This window comes from Tursiops truncatus, chromosome 8 (genome assembly GCF_011762595.2).
Source record: "Tursiops truncatus isolate mTurTru1 chromosome 8, mTurTru1.mat.Y, whole genome shotgun sequence".
Taxonomy (NCBI): domain Eukaryota; kingdom Metazoa; phylum Chordata; class Mammalia; order Artiodactyla; family Delphinidae; genus Tursiops; species Tursiops truncatus.
Genome location: NC_047041.1, coordinates 39712114 through 39728698, shown reverse-complemented (window position 1 = coordinate 39728698; position 16585 = coordinate 39712114). Strand labels below are relative to the sequence as shown.

At 40.2% G+C, this 16585-nt stretch overlaps 1 protein-coding gene and 1 long non-coding RNA gene across 2 annotated transcripts in view; one reads left to right on the top strand and one right to left on the bottom strand.

Moving 5' to 3' along the window:
- The window catches only part of DEUP1 (deuterosome assembly protein 1), a 104760-nt gene extending 88579 nt beyond the window's left edge, over nt 1–16181 (top strand). Inside the window, exon 15 of the mRNA XM_073808318.1 lies at nt 15123–16181. Within this exon, the coding sequence (XP_073664419.1) occupies nt 15123–15299 (177 nt within the window). The 3' untranslated portion in view covers nt 15300–16181. The remainder of the gene's footprint in view (nt 1–15122) is intronic.
- LOC141279328 (uncharacterized) overlaps nt 7–16585 on the bottom strand; it is a 44358-nt gene continuing 27779 nt past the window's right edge. Inside the window, exons 4-5 of the long non-coding RNA XR_012333369.1 lie at nt 12554–15233; nt 7–12250 (exon numbers count right to left, since the gene is read on the bottom strand). This is a non-coding gene — a long non-coding RNA (uncharacterized lncRNA). The remainder of the gene's footprint in view (nt 12251–12553; nt 15234–16585) is intronic.

Below are 16585 nucleotides of genomic sequence, written 5' to 3'. Positions count from 1 at the left end.
GTTTTTTTTCCTTTATAGGGTGATTACTCTTACACTGATACTGATATACTGATGTGTACATAGTGGTTAAAAAAAAAACATTGCTCCTTGAATAGGACTCCAAGATGGGTCTTGTGAATCATCTGGCCATGACTACCTATAGAAGGAAAGGATTCATAATGTTTCATGAAGTATTTCACTTCTAGAACAGGCCAGAATTACTGGTGACTTTTTTTTAAAAAAAAATGCAAGTCACCTCTGCACATTCTAAGACCCCCTCAAAGATCTGTATATTTTAAAGAGCTACAAGTGATTTTTTGTGCCTGTTTTTTTTTTTAAAAAAAAAAAAAACTCTTTTATTGACTCTGACATACATACAGAAACATGTGCAAATCAGAATTGGACAGCTTGATGAATGATTGAAAAGGGAACACAGCAGTGTAACTACCACCCAAGTAATAAAAAGAGCATTAGTTGTACTCCAGAGGCTCCCTTCTGTGCCCTTCCAGTCACTCTGATTCGCTCCCAAGATAACCACTGTCTTGACCTTTAACTTCGTAAATTAGTTGTGGCCATTTGTAAATTTTATATAAATGGTATTACACTATATGTGTTCTTTTGTATAGCTTCCCTTGCTCAACATTGTTTCAACATTGTTTGATGAGAGTCATCACCCATATTGTTGGCTGTAGCTTATCCCTTTTTGTTTCTCTATAGTATTACATTGTATATAAATACTATATATAATGATAGTGTTATATAATGATACTGATACAATTTATCCATTCTACTATTGACAGATATTTGAATTATTGCTGTTTGGGGCAATTACAAATACTGCTTCTAAAAACATTCTTGCAAGTGTCCTTTGGTGCACATGTGTACATATTTCCATTGGATCTATATCTAAGAGTGGAATTGCTAGGTTATAGAATATGCGTAAGGTCAGCTTTAGCAGGTACTGTCAAGCTGTTTTCCTAACTGTTTGAGTCAGTTCATATCCCTACAAGTAGTGTGTGAGTATTCTCCTTTTCTATATTCTAACAGTTGGTGTTATTGGTCTTAATTTTAACTTTTATGGTCAGTGTGTAGCAACATCTTATTGTGATTTTAATTCTTGTTTCCTGGTGACTAATGAGGTAAGCACCTTTTCATAAATTTATTGGCTATTTTGATATCCTCCTTTGTAAAGTATCTGTTTGATTTTCTTGCCTAATTTTCTATTGGATTCTCTTTATTCTTCTTGATTTATAGGAGTTCTTGGTATATTCTAGATATAAGCCCTTTGTTGAGTATACGTATTGCAAGTATCTTCTCCCACTCTTGCTTGCCTCTTCCCTTAATGGAATGTTTTGATAACCAGAAGTTCCTAATTTTAATACATTCGTACTTATGAATCTTTTCCTTTATGCTTCATATTTTTGGTGTCCTATTTAAAGCTTTTGCCTGTCCCAAAGTTATAAAAGATACTATCCTATGTTATCTTTCGGAAGCTTTGACTCTTTATTTTTTACTTAAGTATACACCTGGAATTAATTTTTTGCATATAGTGCAAGGTATGACCTCAGTCCCTTTTCCCATGGAAATATTCAATTGAATTTATACATGTTTTCCAGTTCTGTAGATTCTTTGACTTTTCTATATTCAGAATCAAAATAATGATAGTTAGACTTCCTACTTTCAAATCTTTATACCTTTCTTTTCTTCTTCTTGCCTTATTGTACACTAGGACCTCTAGTAAATGTTCAGTAGTAAAAGTGGTATTGCCAGCATCTTTCTCTTATTTTCAATTGCAAAGGGAAAGCATTCAATATGTCATCATTGTACATAATATTTGCTATATATATTTTGTAGGTTCCTTTTAAAAGATTAAGAACGTTCCTTTTATTCCTAGGTTGCTAACTTTGTTTTCACGAGTTGATATTGAATTTATCAAATGCTTTTTCCACTGCTATTGAAATGACCATATAATTTCTCCTTTGCCCTGTTAATGTGGTGTTTTTTTCTTGACGTTAGATTGTTAACCCAACTTTGAATTCTTAGAATAAACACACTTGATTACTGGCTTTGGTCTGTTCATATTGGTTTAGAATTTTTGCTTTATGTTCATGAGAAAAATTAGTCTGTAATGTTTCTTTGTTGTCTTTGTCAAGAATTGGTATCATGTTTTGCTGACCTCATAAAACAGGTGGGAAGGGTTTTAAATTTCATATTCCTTTGTTCTTCGTTTTCCCTGACTCTCTGTGTTGGTTTCTCTGCATAAGATAAAGAGCCACCTCTCCCAGCCTTGAGGAAGTGGTCTCATGTAGGTTAATTTCAGTTTTATTATTTTTCTGTTCTTGGATTTTCATTTGATTTTTCTTTTTAGTTTCCAGTTCTTTGCTGAAATTTTCTACCTTGTGATTTGATTTACTGAACATAATCACATATTTTTAAAAGATATGTAGGTTTTTCACCTCAGAAACTAGTAGTACTCTTAGCAGTTACCTTTGCTTATATTCAAAGTGTATTATGTAATTTTTCAGTGCCTCTCCATGATATAGCACTATTAGATACAAATTATAAAAACAAACAATAACAAAAAATCCCAGAAAATGTTTAAACTGGTTAGGCATCCCATGAGTACTTTTCTGCTTTTCTGGAATCTATCACCTTCTTTGGGAGAGACTGGTAGTAAGATTTAAGCTATTGTGGAAGAAGAAGACGTAAATCCATTACCTTTGGATGTTTTAGAGATCTCTATAGCCCTGAAATGCTCTTTTGTTTCATCTCAACATAAAATGCCAAAATTATCTGAACAGAACAAAATTCCATAACAATAAAGTAAAGTAAATAAATTTCCTCATTTAAGCTAAGGGAACATCTAAGGGGACTTAGCAAATTTTGATCAACAAAACTTTGATCTTTAAGTACTCCAAAGTAAGCACATACTCTAGTCCAGCAAGAGAAAAAAAAGGGATAAACTGCTAAATCCTTCATTGTTCTAATATCAGATGATTTTAGGATTTTAGGATGATTTGTCTCTGCTCAAATATCACCTCATCAGAAACACCTGCACAGCTACCCTACAGTAGCACCTGCCTTGTAGACTCCCTGTCCCCTCATCCTATTTTTTGTTTTTCCATTGCACTTTACCATAAGATATTTTGTTTGTTTGCCTCCCTCTTCTAGAACTTAAGCTCCATTAAAGTAGGATTTTTTTTTTCTATTTTTGTTTACTGTTTTAACCCCAACACCTAAAACAGTGCCTGGCACTAGCAGGCACAAAAAGCATTCAAGAGTGTTGTATAACTTAAAACGGGGTTTCTTTCCACCTCTAAAATTCTACATTATTCCTTTGAGGAGTTCATAACTACAGAGTCAACCAGGAAAGAAAATTCTCTACTGTTGTAGGTCTGGGCACAGGGAACTTAAGATGTGATGGTGGCCCTAGAATTTCCTGAAAGACATAGCCCAGCCCACCGTTCTGGGTCCAGTGATTTCCATCCACTGCTGCATTTTTACTTCTACACCAATACTGCTCCTACTCAGACCACCAGTGACATCCTAGTTGTTAATTAAATACACAGTTTAAAGAACTCATCTTCCTTAATCCTTTTCTCCTGATACTCTTATGTTCTCTGACTTCTAAGATGCTGTTCTCCACTGATTCCCCTACTGCCTTTCTGGTTACTCTTTCCCAGTCTGCTTCCAAGGTTCTCCCTCCTATACCTGTCCCTTAAATACTAGAGTTCATCATTCACTCAGTCACTGATAAAATAAACATGTATTAAGCGCTCACTGTATGGCAGGTTCTGTTCTAAACACATCTTTGATGAGACAGACAAGTCTATAGACTGGTGAAAAATGAGGAGAACTCCATCAATGGGTGAATGGATAAACAAAGAGTGGTATGTATACATGGTTTGATACTATTCGGTCACAAAAAGGAGTAAAGTACTGATACATGCTATAATGTGGATGAACCTGGATAATATTATGCTACGTGAAGGAAGCCAGACACAAAAGGTCATATATTATATGATTCCATTTATACAAAATGCCCAGAATAGGTAAATACATAGAAACAGAATGAAGGTTGGTGGTTACCAGGAGTAAAGGGGGAGGGAGGATTAGGGAGCAGTGGCTTAATGGCTATAGAGTTTCCTTTTGGGATGATGAAAATATTTTGGAACTAGATAGAGGTGTTGTTCATTTTGAAATGGTTAATCTTATTTTATGTGCATTTGATCTCAAAAAAGAGGGAACAGTTAATGACTAGAAACAAATGAACAAGTAAGAAAATATCAAAAAGTTATAAATCCTATAAAAAATGATGAAAAGAAAGCAGACGATGTGATAGGAAGTGATGAGAGTATGGGGGATGACTTTAGGTTGAGTGGCCAGGAAAATGATTACTGAGGAGGGGACGTTTAGGATGAGACCTAAATAACAAAAAAAGATCCAGCCTTGCAAAGATCTGGAAGTAGAGCACTTCGGGCAGAGGGAACCACTGGTGCAAATCTGTATGGCAGGAAGAAGTTTGGTAAGTTTGAGAAGCAGAAAAAGGGAAGGGGGTAGTCTGGAGCTTAGAAGGACAGAGAGAGAATGTAATGAAATGGGGACAGAGAAGTAGGCAGGGGAAGTCCAGGTATGTAGAGACTGTAGGCCATGGGAAGGAATTTGGATTTTATTTTAAAGCAATGGGAAGCCATGGGAAAGTTGCAAGTGGGGGAGTATATGATCTGTTTAAAAATTTTTAAGAGATCCATTGGACTGCCAAATAAAGAATAAACTATAAATTATAGATGGGCAAAGGTAGAAGTGGGGAGAACAATTGTCAGCCTATTTCAGTAGTCGAAGCAAGGGATGATGCTGCTGGCTTGGGAACGGTGGAGGTGGAACCACATGTTAGATCCAGGAAATGTTTTGGAGAGATCAGACTTGACAGTGGATTGGCTATGGGAGCGAGGGAAAGAGAGGACTCAAAGATGACTCCTAGGATCTCAGCCTGAGCCTCAGGTAGATGCTCATACCACTCTCTGACATGGAAGGCTAGGAAGGAGCCAGGGTTAGAGGAGAAAATCATGATTTCTAGGTTAGACATTTAAATTTAAAGTGTTTATTAAACATTCAAATGGAGATATTAAATAGGCAATAGATATGTGAATCTGGTAATCAAGGAAGAGATCAGAGCTGGAAATAAAATATGGGAGTAATCAGCATAAGGCTGATACTTAAATCTATCAGACTGGTTGATAATACTTAAAAGAGTATAAATGGAAAAGTTGTCCCAAGACAGAGCCTTAGACCATAACATTTAGTGGTCCAATGGGCATCTTCAAGGAGAGGAGGAAAGTTTGATGGTGAAAGAGGTGGGGTGGGACCCAGGGAGGGATGCGGTTCATTTGTAGAAGCAAAGTCATTAAGCAGGTAAGAAGAAATAGAATCCACAGTGTAGGTAGAAGGAAGACTCTGAAACAGAGTATGGCCTAAAATATGGCTCCAGGTGCAAGTGGTGTGGTGAGATGAAGGAGTTTCCACCTGAGAAAGAGGCAAGGCCACAATGCCATGAGTGAGAAAGTGAACATACTAGGGAAGTGCAGTAGAATGGCCAGGAAGTGCTAACTAACCATTTGAATTTGTGGTCATGAATTTCAAGTGAAACCAGTCCCTACAGTAATGTAATTTCTCCTCCATCCACCTGCCCAGCATTCAGTTGCTCAGGTACAGGCATGGTGCAGGCAGTTTAATTAGGCCTGGGTTTTACCAAATACCTAGGATAAAGCCAGGATATAGGGAGGGACAAGTTGCTGAATGGTTATCATAATGGATATGGAATATGAGCAGAGTTAGAAAAGAAGGAAGATATGAGAAAGTGGGAATACTAGACTAAGGCAGATGGAAGGATAATAGGTGTGTTGCATAAAATCTTTATTAGTAAGTAATGCAGTTATCACTGATGACAATGTCAAGAATATGACCACGGGAGTGGGTGCCTGAAATGAAGTGTTCCCCTACGTTTTCCTCTAGGAGTTTTATAGTATCTGGTCCTACATTTCGGCCTTTAAACCATTTTGAGTTTATTTTTGTATATGGTGTTAGAGAATCTTCTAATTTCATTCTTTTACCTGTAGCTGTCCACTTTTCCCAGCACCACTTATTGAAGAGATGGTCTTTTCTCCATCATATATTATTGCCTCCTTTCTCATAGAGTAATTGACCATAAGTGCATGGGTTTATTTCTGGGATTTCTGTCCTGTTCCATTGATTTATGTGTCTGTTTTTGTGCTGGTACCATACTGTTTTAATTACAGTAGCTTTGTAGTACAGTTTGAAGTTAGGGATTATGAGTCCTCCAGCTCCATTCTTCTTTCTCAAGATTGTTTTGGCTATTTGGGGACTTTTGTGCTTCCATACAAATTTAAAAATCCTTTGTTCTAGTTCTGTGAAAAATGCCACTAGTAATTTGATAGGGATTGCGTTGAATCTATAGATTGCCATGAGTAGTACGGTCATTTTTAATATTGATTCTTCCAATCCAAGAACATGGTATATCTTTCCATCTGTTTGTGTGGTCTTCAATTTCTTTCATTAGTGTCTTATAGCTTTTGGAGTACAGGTCTTTTGCATCCTTATGTAGGTTTATTCCTAGGTATTTTATTCTTTTTGATGTGATGGCAAATGGAATTGTTTCCTTAATTTTCTTTCTGATATTTTCTTGTTAATGTATAGAACTGCAACAGATTTCTGTATATTAATTTTGTATCCTACAACTTTACCAAATTCATTGATGAGCTCCAGTAGTTTTCTGGTAGCGTCTTTAGGACTTTCTATGTATAGCATCATGTCATCTGCAAACAGTGACAGTTTTACTTCTTTCCAATTTGAATTCCTTTTATTTCTTTTTCTTCTCTGATTGCTGTGGCTAGAACTTCTAAAACTATGTTGAATAAAAGTGGCAAGAGTGGACATCCTTATCTTGTTCCTGATCTTAGAGGGAATGCTTTCAGCTTTTCACCATTGAGTATGATGTTAGCTGGGGGTTTGTCTGTATGGCCTTTATTAATATTGAGGTATGTTCCCTCTATGCCCACTTTCTGGAGAGTTTTTATCATAAATGAATGTTGAATTTTATTAAAAGCTTTTACTGCATTTATTGAGATGATCATATGGTTTTTCTCCTTCAATTTCTTAATATGGTGTATCACACTGATTGATTTGTATATATTGAAGAATCCTTGCATCCCTGGGATAAATCCCACTTGATCCTTTTAATGTGTTGTTGGATTCTGTTTGCTAGTATTTTGTTGAGAATTTTTGCTTCTATGTTCATCAGTGATATTGGTCTGTAATTTTCTTTTTTTGTGATATCTTTTTCTGGTTTTGGTATCAGGGTGATGGCCTCACAGAATGAGTTCAGAAGTGTTCCTTCCTCTGCAGTTGTTTGGAATAGTTTCAGAAGGATAGGTCTTAACTCTTCTCTAAATGTTTGATATAATTCACCTGTGAAGCCATTTGGTCCTAGACTTTTTTTGTTGGAAGTTTTAAAATTACTGATTTAATGTCAGTACTGGTAATTGGTCTGTTCATATTTTCTATTTCTCAGTGTTGGGAGATTGTATCAATACCTTTCTAAGAATTTGTCCATTTCTAGGTTGTCCATTTTATTGGTACATAGTTGCTCATAGTAGTCTCTTATGATCTTTTGTATTTATGTTGTGTTGATTGCATTGTAACTTCTGCTTTTTCATTTCTAAGATTTGGGTCCTCTCTTTTTTCTTGATGAGTCTGGCTAAAAAAATGTATCAATTTTATTTATCTTTTCAAAGACCCAGCTTTTAATTTAATTGATCTTTTCTATTTTTTTTCGTCTCTATTTCATTTATTTCTACTTTGATCTTTATGATTTCTTTCCTTCTACTAACTTTTTGCTTTGTTTGTTCTTCTTTCTCTAGTTGCTTTAGGTGTAAGGTTAGGTTGTTTATTTGGGATCTTCTTGTTTCCTGAGGTAGGATTGTATTGCTATAAACTTCCCTCTTAGAACTGCTATTGCTGCATCCCAGATGTGTTGCATTGCTGTGCTTTCCTTTCCATTTGTCTCTAGATATCTTTTTTATTTCCTCTTTGATTTCTTCAGTGATCCATTGGTTGTTCGGTAGCATATTGTTTAGCCTCCACGTTTGTGCTTTTTGCAATTCTTTTTCTTGTAGTTGATTTCTAGTCTTATAACGTTGTGATCAGAAAAGATGCATGATTTGATTTCAGTTTTCTTAAATTTACCAAGGTTTGTTTTGTGGCCTAGCATGCGATCTATCCTGGAGAATGTTCCATGTGCACTTGAAGAGAATGTGTATTCTGCTGCTTTTGGGTGGAATGCTCTATAAATATCAATTAAGTCCATTTAGTCTAATGTGGTATTTAAGACCTGTGTTTCCTTATTGATTTTGTCTGGATGATCTGTCCATTGATGTAAGCAGGGTGTTAAAGTCCCTCACTATTAGTGTATTACTGTAAATTTCTTTTATGTCTGTTAACATCTGCCTTATTGATTGAGGTGCTCCTATGTTGGGTGCATATATATTGACAGTTGTTATATCTTCTTCTTGGATTGATCCTTTGATCATTATGTAGTGTCCATCTTTGTCTCTTTAACAGCCTTTATTTTAAAGTCTATTTTGTCTGATATAAGTACTGCAATTCTGGCTTTCTTTTGATTTCCATTTGCATAGAGTATCTTTTTCCATCCCCCCACTTTTAGCCTGTATGTGTCTCTAGAACTGAAGTGGGTAACTTATAGGCAGCAAATATACAGGTCTTGTTTTGGTATCCATTCAGCCAGTGTGTGTATTTTAGTGGAGCATTTAATCCATTTACATTTAAGGTAATTATTGATATGTATGTGCTTATTGCCATTTTGTTAATTGTTTTTGTAGGTCTTTTTTTTTTTTCTTTTCTTCGTTTGTTCTCTTCTTTTGTGATTTGATTACTATCTTTAGTGTTATGTTTGGATTCCTTTTTCTTTTTTGTGTGTTTATCTATTATAGATTTTTCATTTGTAGTTACAATGAGGTTTTGGTATAGCAGTCTACATATATACATGATTGTTTTAAGTTGCTAATCTCTTAATTTCAGATGCATTTTAAATGCCTTGCATTGGTACTCTCCTTCCCTCATGATTACTGTTTGTTTGTTTTGTTGTTGTTGTTGTTGTTTGTGGTACGCGGGCCTCTCACTGTTGTGGCCTCTCCCGTTGCGGAGCACAGGCTCCGGATGCGCAGGCTCAGCGGCCATGGCTCACGGCACAGCCGCTCCACGGCATGTGGGATCTTCCCAGACCGGGGCACGAACCCGTGTCCCCTGCATTGGCAGGGAGACTCTCAACTACTGCACCACCAGGGAAGCCCAATTACTGTTTTTGATATCATATTTTACATCTAATTGTTTTGTGTATCCCTTAACTGCTTATTGTGGATATAGACAATTTTACTACTTTTGTCTTTTAACCTCCCTACTAGCTCTGTGTGTAGATGATTTCCTAGGTTTTCCTTTACTGGTGAGGTTTTTCCTTCCATAATTTTCTTGTTTCTAGTTGTGGCCTTTCTTTTTTGCCTAGAGAAGTTCCTTTAATATTTGTTGTAAAGCTGGTTTGGTGATACTGAATTATTTTAGCTTTTGTTTGTCTATAAAGCTTTTGATCTCTCCATCCAATCTGAATGAGAGCCTTGCTGGGTAGAGTATTCTTGATTGTAGGTTTTTCCCTTTCATTATTTTAAATATATTGTGCCACTTCCTTCTGAACTGCAGAGTTTCTGCTGAAAAATCAGCTGATAGCCTTATGGGGATGCCCTTGTATGTTATTTGTTGCTTTTCCCTTGCTGCTTTTAGTATTCTCTCTTTAATTTTTTTTCATTTTGGTTACTGTGTGTCTTAGTGTACTCCTCTGTGGCTTAATCCTGTATGGGAGTCTCTGCATTTCCTGGACTTAGGTAACTATTTCCTTTTCCAGGTTAGGGAGGTTTTCAGCTATTACCTCTTCAGATATTTGCCTGGGCACTTTCTCTCTCTTCTTCTGGGACCCCTATAATGTGAATATTAGTGCACCTGATGTTGTCCCAGAGGTCTCTTAAACTGTCCTCATTTCTTTTCATTCTTTTTTCTGTTCGGCAACAGTGATGTCTACTACTCTGTCTTCTAGCTCACTGATCCATTCTTCTGAATCATTTATTCTATTATTGATTCCTTCTAGTGTATTTTTCATTTGAGTTATTGTATTCTTCATCTCTGTTTGGTTGTTCTTTATGTTTTCTAACTCTTAGTTAAAAAATTCTAACTTCTTGCTCTGTGCATCCATTCTCCTCCTGAGTTCTTTGATCATCTTTATGATCATTACTCTGAACTCTTTCTCGGGTAGATTGACTATCTCCATATCACTTAGTTCTTCTTCTAAAGATTTATCTTGTCTGGAACATACTCCTCTACCACCTCATTTTGTCTAAGTTGCTATTTGTATTTTTATGTGTGTGGTTGGTAAGTTAACGTTTCTCGACCTTGGAGAAGGCATCCTATGCATCCGAGCAGTGCACCCACGGTATATGCTCTAGGGGTTCCCCCTAAGAGGGCTGGGTGGGTCCTCCTCTTATGACAGGCTGTGTGGGTGGTCTGGTAGGCTTGGTTGGCCCCTAGTCTGGTTGGTTGCCAGGCCCTGCCTTGCGCAGTTGCTGCTGGCTGCAGTTTAGTGGGGCCTGGTCACGAGGCGGCTGGTTGTGGAATCCTAGGGGGCCCTGGGGCTAGTGCTCACTGGTGGGTGGAATCAGGGTCCCAAAGACTGAGGCTGTCGCCAACTCACTGGCAGGTAAAGCCAGATCCTGGGGTTAGTGCTGGAATAGTGGCAGGGAGAGCTGGTTCCTAGAGTCTGGCTGCAGGGCCCTGGGATCCCAGAGCTCATTTCAGATCACTGCGGGGGGAGGCAGTTGTCTGTGGGGTCCAAGATGTCTGGAAGGTTGCGTTGGCCTGCTACTGGGCACGGCCAGGGCCCAGCTAGTCCCAGGAGGCCCGCATTGTGGGATTGTAGTTTTCTTGCTTCTGGTGTCTGCTCTGTGGTGGGTGAGGCTGATCTAGAGGTTTGTACAGGTTTCCTGGCAAGAGGGGCCAGTGCCTGCCCACTGGTAGGTAGAGTTGGGTCTTGGCCCTTTGGTGGGCTGGGCCCTGTCTAGGGGTGTGTCCACAGGCGGCTGTGGGTTCTTTAGTCTGTAGGCAGCCTGTCTGCTGATGGGTAGGGCTGTGTTCCTGCGCACTTAGTGGTTTGGCCTGAAGCACCCCAGCACTGGAGCCTGCAGGCTGTTGGGTGGGGCCTGGTCTTGGTGCTACTGATCCAAGATGTCAGTTGTCAGGACTGTTCATGCAGTTGAATGTTTCCCGGTATATCTGACACCAGTGTCTTTGTCCCCAGGGTTAGCCACAGCCACTCCTTACCTCTCCAGGAGAATCTCCAAGGTCAGCAGGTAGATCTGACCCAGGCTCTTATCAAATTACTACTTTTGCCCTGGGTCCTGGTGCACGTGAGATTTTGTGTGAGCCCTTTAAGAGTGAAGTCTTTATTTCCCCTAGTCTTGTGGGGCTCCTGCAGTTAAGCCCTGCTGGCCTTCAAAGCCAAATGCTCTGGGGGCTCCTCTTCCCAGTGCTGGAACCCCAGGCTGGGGAGCCTGATGTGGGGCTCAGGACTCTCACACCTGTGGGAGAACCTCTGCAATATAATTATTCTCCCATTTGTGAGTCGCCCACCTGGGAGGGTATGGGATTTGATTATATCGCAAGTCCCATCTTGTTGTGGTTCCTTCTTTATGCCTTTCATTGTAGAAGATCTTTCCTGGAAGGTTCCAGTCTTTTTCTTCGATGGTGGTTCTGCAGACAGTTGTGATTGTGATGTGCCTGTGAGAGGAGGTGAGCTCAGGGCCTTTCTACTCTGCCATCTTCTTGGCTGGTGCTCTGGGCCCTGTGTCAATCAGTCACTGCCTCTGAGAAGAGGGGGGAATAGTAACTTCCCAGGTGAGGCGGGAGGCTCCAGTTTAGCCACAGGCAGATCTCCAGAGAAGTGGCCAGCTCTGAGCCGTTAGCAGCCAAAACCCGCAGCAGCTGGAGGATAGATGCACCAGCCTGGTGAAGGGATCCAGGTAGAGCACCAGCGGCATCCACTGCGGTCCACTTCTTGAACCACTCAGAGTCATGTGCTTTTCATGTTGTTCATTCCATTCAGGCATAGCTTCTCCAAGATTCTGGCTGGTTATAATTTCTGGGAAAATTTACAGAGGAGGGTTGGTAGAGCAAACTACAGCCCTTGATGCTGTCTCAAGGGCTTGACTGATACTCATCATCTCCTCACCCACTCTAGGTTCCCGCCTCCCTCAGCTGGTACTTCTGTTGGTCCAGGTGGCTTGCCTTGTGGCATGAGCCCCTGGTTCCCGTGCCCTTATCAGGATGTGGTTTGTCATCTACACTTAAATCTGGGCATGAGAGCACCAAAAGACCACCTCAGTGGATTACCCGAGTTCCAAACCTATTCCTCACTGCTTCCATCATGTAGTAGTAGCCTTACCTCTTCATGATGCTTGGGGTCAGTTCCCGCCGCCAGTATAGTCCCTCTTTTCTGTGCCTCTGATCTGTCAGCATGAGGAGGCCAAAGTGAGTAGGTACAGCCAAAGCTTTACGTTTAGGGAGACTCTTACAGTCTCACTTGGTGAGAGGCATTGCTCCTCTGAGACCAAAGACCTGTAGACCAACCAGACAGAGACAGAAGGAACAAGTTCTCCAAGAGGGCCAACAGAGAGTGAAGCCATTCCTACATCCTCCCTTCTGTTCCCAGATCACTGTTACGAACACAGCAGCCTATAACAGCCATTGGTTTAAAGTCTCTACCATACGCTGAAGAATGGCACCCCATCCGCGCGGGATATGATTTCCAAGCTAATTCCTCAGCTGTGCCTTCAAGAAGCCTATCAGGCTAGCATCCTCTGGAGACACTTCATGCTGTATGTGGTAGAACCAGTAGATACCCGGTCACGCCCTCACTGCCATACTCCTCTGCTGTAAAGTAGGCTCGTTTATTATTAATCAGGATCGCATGTCAGTAAATCAGTTACTCTGTGAGCCCTCGGATAGTGGTGCTGACCGAGGCCCTGCAGGCAGGAAAGGCAAATTATAGGATACACATCAGTTCTGGTAAGGATAACACATTGCCCTTTCCAAAGTGTAAGGGACCTGATGTAATCTAATTGCCACCGAGAGGCTGGCTGATGTCCTTGAGGGACGGTGCCACATCAGAAGCTCAGCTTTGGCCTCTACTGCAAGCAGATCAGCCATTCAACAGGAACAGCAGCTAGATGAACCTGGGTAAAAGGGAGATGGTGCTGTTCGGCCCATGCATGATTTCCACTGGAGTGGCCAAGGACAGAAGCTAGATCAAGTCATCCTGTCTACTTCTTAGATGCTCTGTCTCAACCGGGGCGCACTAGCGTGACAGGAACTGTTCTGCAAATAGTATACAGTTTTCTGCAGCAGATGGCATGGCCTTGCTGCAGAATCTCAAGGGTTTGTAACACAACTCCCCGCCGAACCTTGCCAAAGGCTCCACAGAGCACTCTTCTCTATGAGAAATTCGTCTAGTATGAGAGCTGCTAAGTCATTTCACCCAACTAGCAGGACTGCTTTTCCCCCCATTCCCAACTTACTGCAAAGCCCTTTCTTGCTCTGGGCCCTGCTCAAAAACAAACAAAACTGCCTCTGTGTCCACGTAATAAATGAGTCAGGTTATTCCTCCCAAGAGTGGAACATGCTGCCTTCCAAACCTGAAGAGACCTACCAAGCTTTATGCTCCTTTCACAGTGATTAAGAAATGCAAGGTGCATTAATTTGTGCTTAAAAGGAGATGGCCTGACATGTTCCATATCACCAGACACCTACAAACAAAGTGTCAAGCCTTGAATTGCTTCTGGGGTTTACCTTTCACTCTCTGGAGTACCTGTGTCTTTCCAAGCCTTCAACATGCTTGCCAATTCTTGCTCATCAGGGCTTAGCATGATGTTCATGTTACTGTATCATGTTCTATACTCTGCAGTCCGTGGAACGTCCAGGTGGTCCAGGCTCCTTGAGAGTGTATTATGACAGCATCGTTAACATAAAACATCACGTTGGGGCAAGAACATGGATGTGTACTGTCTATCCCATGAGAATGCTAACTGCTTCTGATCTTCCTCCTTACTGAGTATTAAAAAGAATACATTTTCCAGATCAACAGCAGCATACCATGTCCCCAAGACTGTGACATTCTACTTCAGTAAAGATGTGATACCTGGCACGGCAGCTACAGTTGGGGCTACTACTTGGATAAGCTGGCAGTACTCCACTGTCATCTGCCACAATCCCTACACTTCTGGCAGAGGCCAGACTTGTGAACTACATCCCCCTATAACAGAGTTCACCTGCATACAGATCGCTGACTCTCCAAACGCTTTATAAAAATCACATTCTTCCCATAAAACAAAAGTTGAAGAAAAGTCTGGGAGGTGCCGCAGAACTAAAAAATGGAAGTACAGATTTCCCCAACTTATTTTTTTTAATTGAACAAATTATTTTGAATGAAACACTGTAAAATTATGGTATCATTGCCCTTTATTCCTCAGCCACACATTGTATGTGTGTGCGTGTGTGTGTGTAAATAAGCACTACACAGGTCACAGTTAACTGAGCACTTCCATACCACATGAAGGGTGGAAGCAGGCACTCATCACTGAAGTGTTCTCAACTGCAGTTGGACAAACAAGATAGCCCAGCATTACGCACCCACCTCCACTATACATCATGCTTTTATCCCACCTCACCTGGCCACCTCCATGCAGCAGCGAGCCCCCTTGAAGCCCAGCCTTAAGTTTCTTTCCTCTATAAGCTTTCTTTGCCCGACTCGACTATACTCTTCACTTGCTGTTTTCGTTCCTTAAGGGTTTCATTAGCAGCAACTGTATTACACTGGTGTAGAGAGTTCAGCTTAAGACACATTATTTCATTAAGAGTTGCAGTGTTCTGTCAGGGGTGAAGCATACCAAGAAATAGGAAAACTTTTTGTAAAAGACCTTGTGTTCCTCATCTAACTTTTCTTTTTCTTTTCTCAGTCGCCCCCAGATACAGCCTTCCCCGCTTCTTTGGCCGCACAGCATTTCTTTCTGGAGGAGGAGAAGCGAGCAAAAGAACTTGAAAAACTTCTGAATACACATATTGATGAACTGCAAAGACACACAGAATTTACTCTTAATAAACACACCAAGCTAAAACAAAACAGACACATATGAGCTTTTAAACTTTTTTATTTGCTTCGCCCACCCCAAGGAAAAAAGCTCTGGCAAAATAGTTACAAAGCTGATTCGTGAAACTGAGAAATTTTGTTCTGTTTTCCTGAGTAAATCATTTCTGTAAGGCAGCTAGAAAATAGTATTTTGTTCAATAAAGCTGTTTGTATTTCTGCATTAACAAACAAATTGTTCAGCTACAGTTACTCTAAAATAAACATAACTTCTCCAAAAGAGATTTTTTTCTCCAGTCTGAGGAATAGTTTGGAATTAAATATGCAGTTTTTTCCCACCTGAATCATGTATACTGAAACCCATTTCCTCTGTAACAACACATGATGAGGGAAAGGGACACGCTATATTCTAAATACAAATGGATCAAGTGCAGCTCTGTTGTACTAGGTTTGAAAACCCAATGATTTTTTGAAATGAATAGCTATGTAAACATCCTAACATTTCTTTTAGGAAAAAAAGATACAGCTTACTGTTGCTGCATTCATCTTTGTAATGTCTCTCTGGTTTTTGTTTGTTTGTTTGTTTTGCGGTACGCGGGCCTCTTACTGTTGTGGCCTCTCCCGTTGCAGAGCACAGGCTTCGGACGCGCAGGCTCAGCGGCCATGGCTCACGGGCCCAGCCGCTCCGCGGCATGTGGGATCTTTCCCAGACCGAGGCACGATCCCGTGTCCCCTGTATCGTCAGGCGGACTCTCAACCACTGCGCTACGAGGGAAGCCCCCTGTCTCTGTTTTAACACAAAAGACCTGGAATGTGCTGTTTGCACACTTAAAACATATGTGCCAAATATTAATGTTTTCCTGTTAGTACTAATTATTACTTCATGGACATAAGATAAAGAAACTATAAAGCATTGCTGTTGTTACCTTCTCCTTTGTCGTACCTCTGTTTTAAATACAATTAAAGAATGAGAAATTCTTTGGACTTAAAACATAAATGCCAAGTCTGTAAAGAACAGTAATAGCATGGTGGTGAACAAGGAAACTCAAGTTCCAGATATACAAGCATGATAATCCATCTTTCTTTCTTTAAAAATGACATTTATATAAAGATTACGAAAAATCCCCATGTCATTACTCCAGGTTAAGTCCTACAGTTTTTATAGTTTTCTTTTTCTCTTTGAAGAAACTAAATCGCCACATACGGAAAGATAAGTCACAATGTCCTTAGACAAGTGTCATTGCCACGGGAAATGCAGAGCCCTGTCCACTTCAGCTGAAACAACCACGTGGGTTTGTAGAGCTCTTGACATTTGCAAAAAGCCTTCAGAGAGCA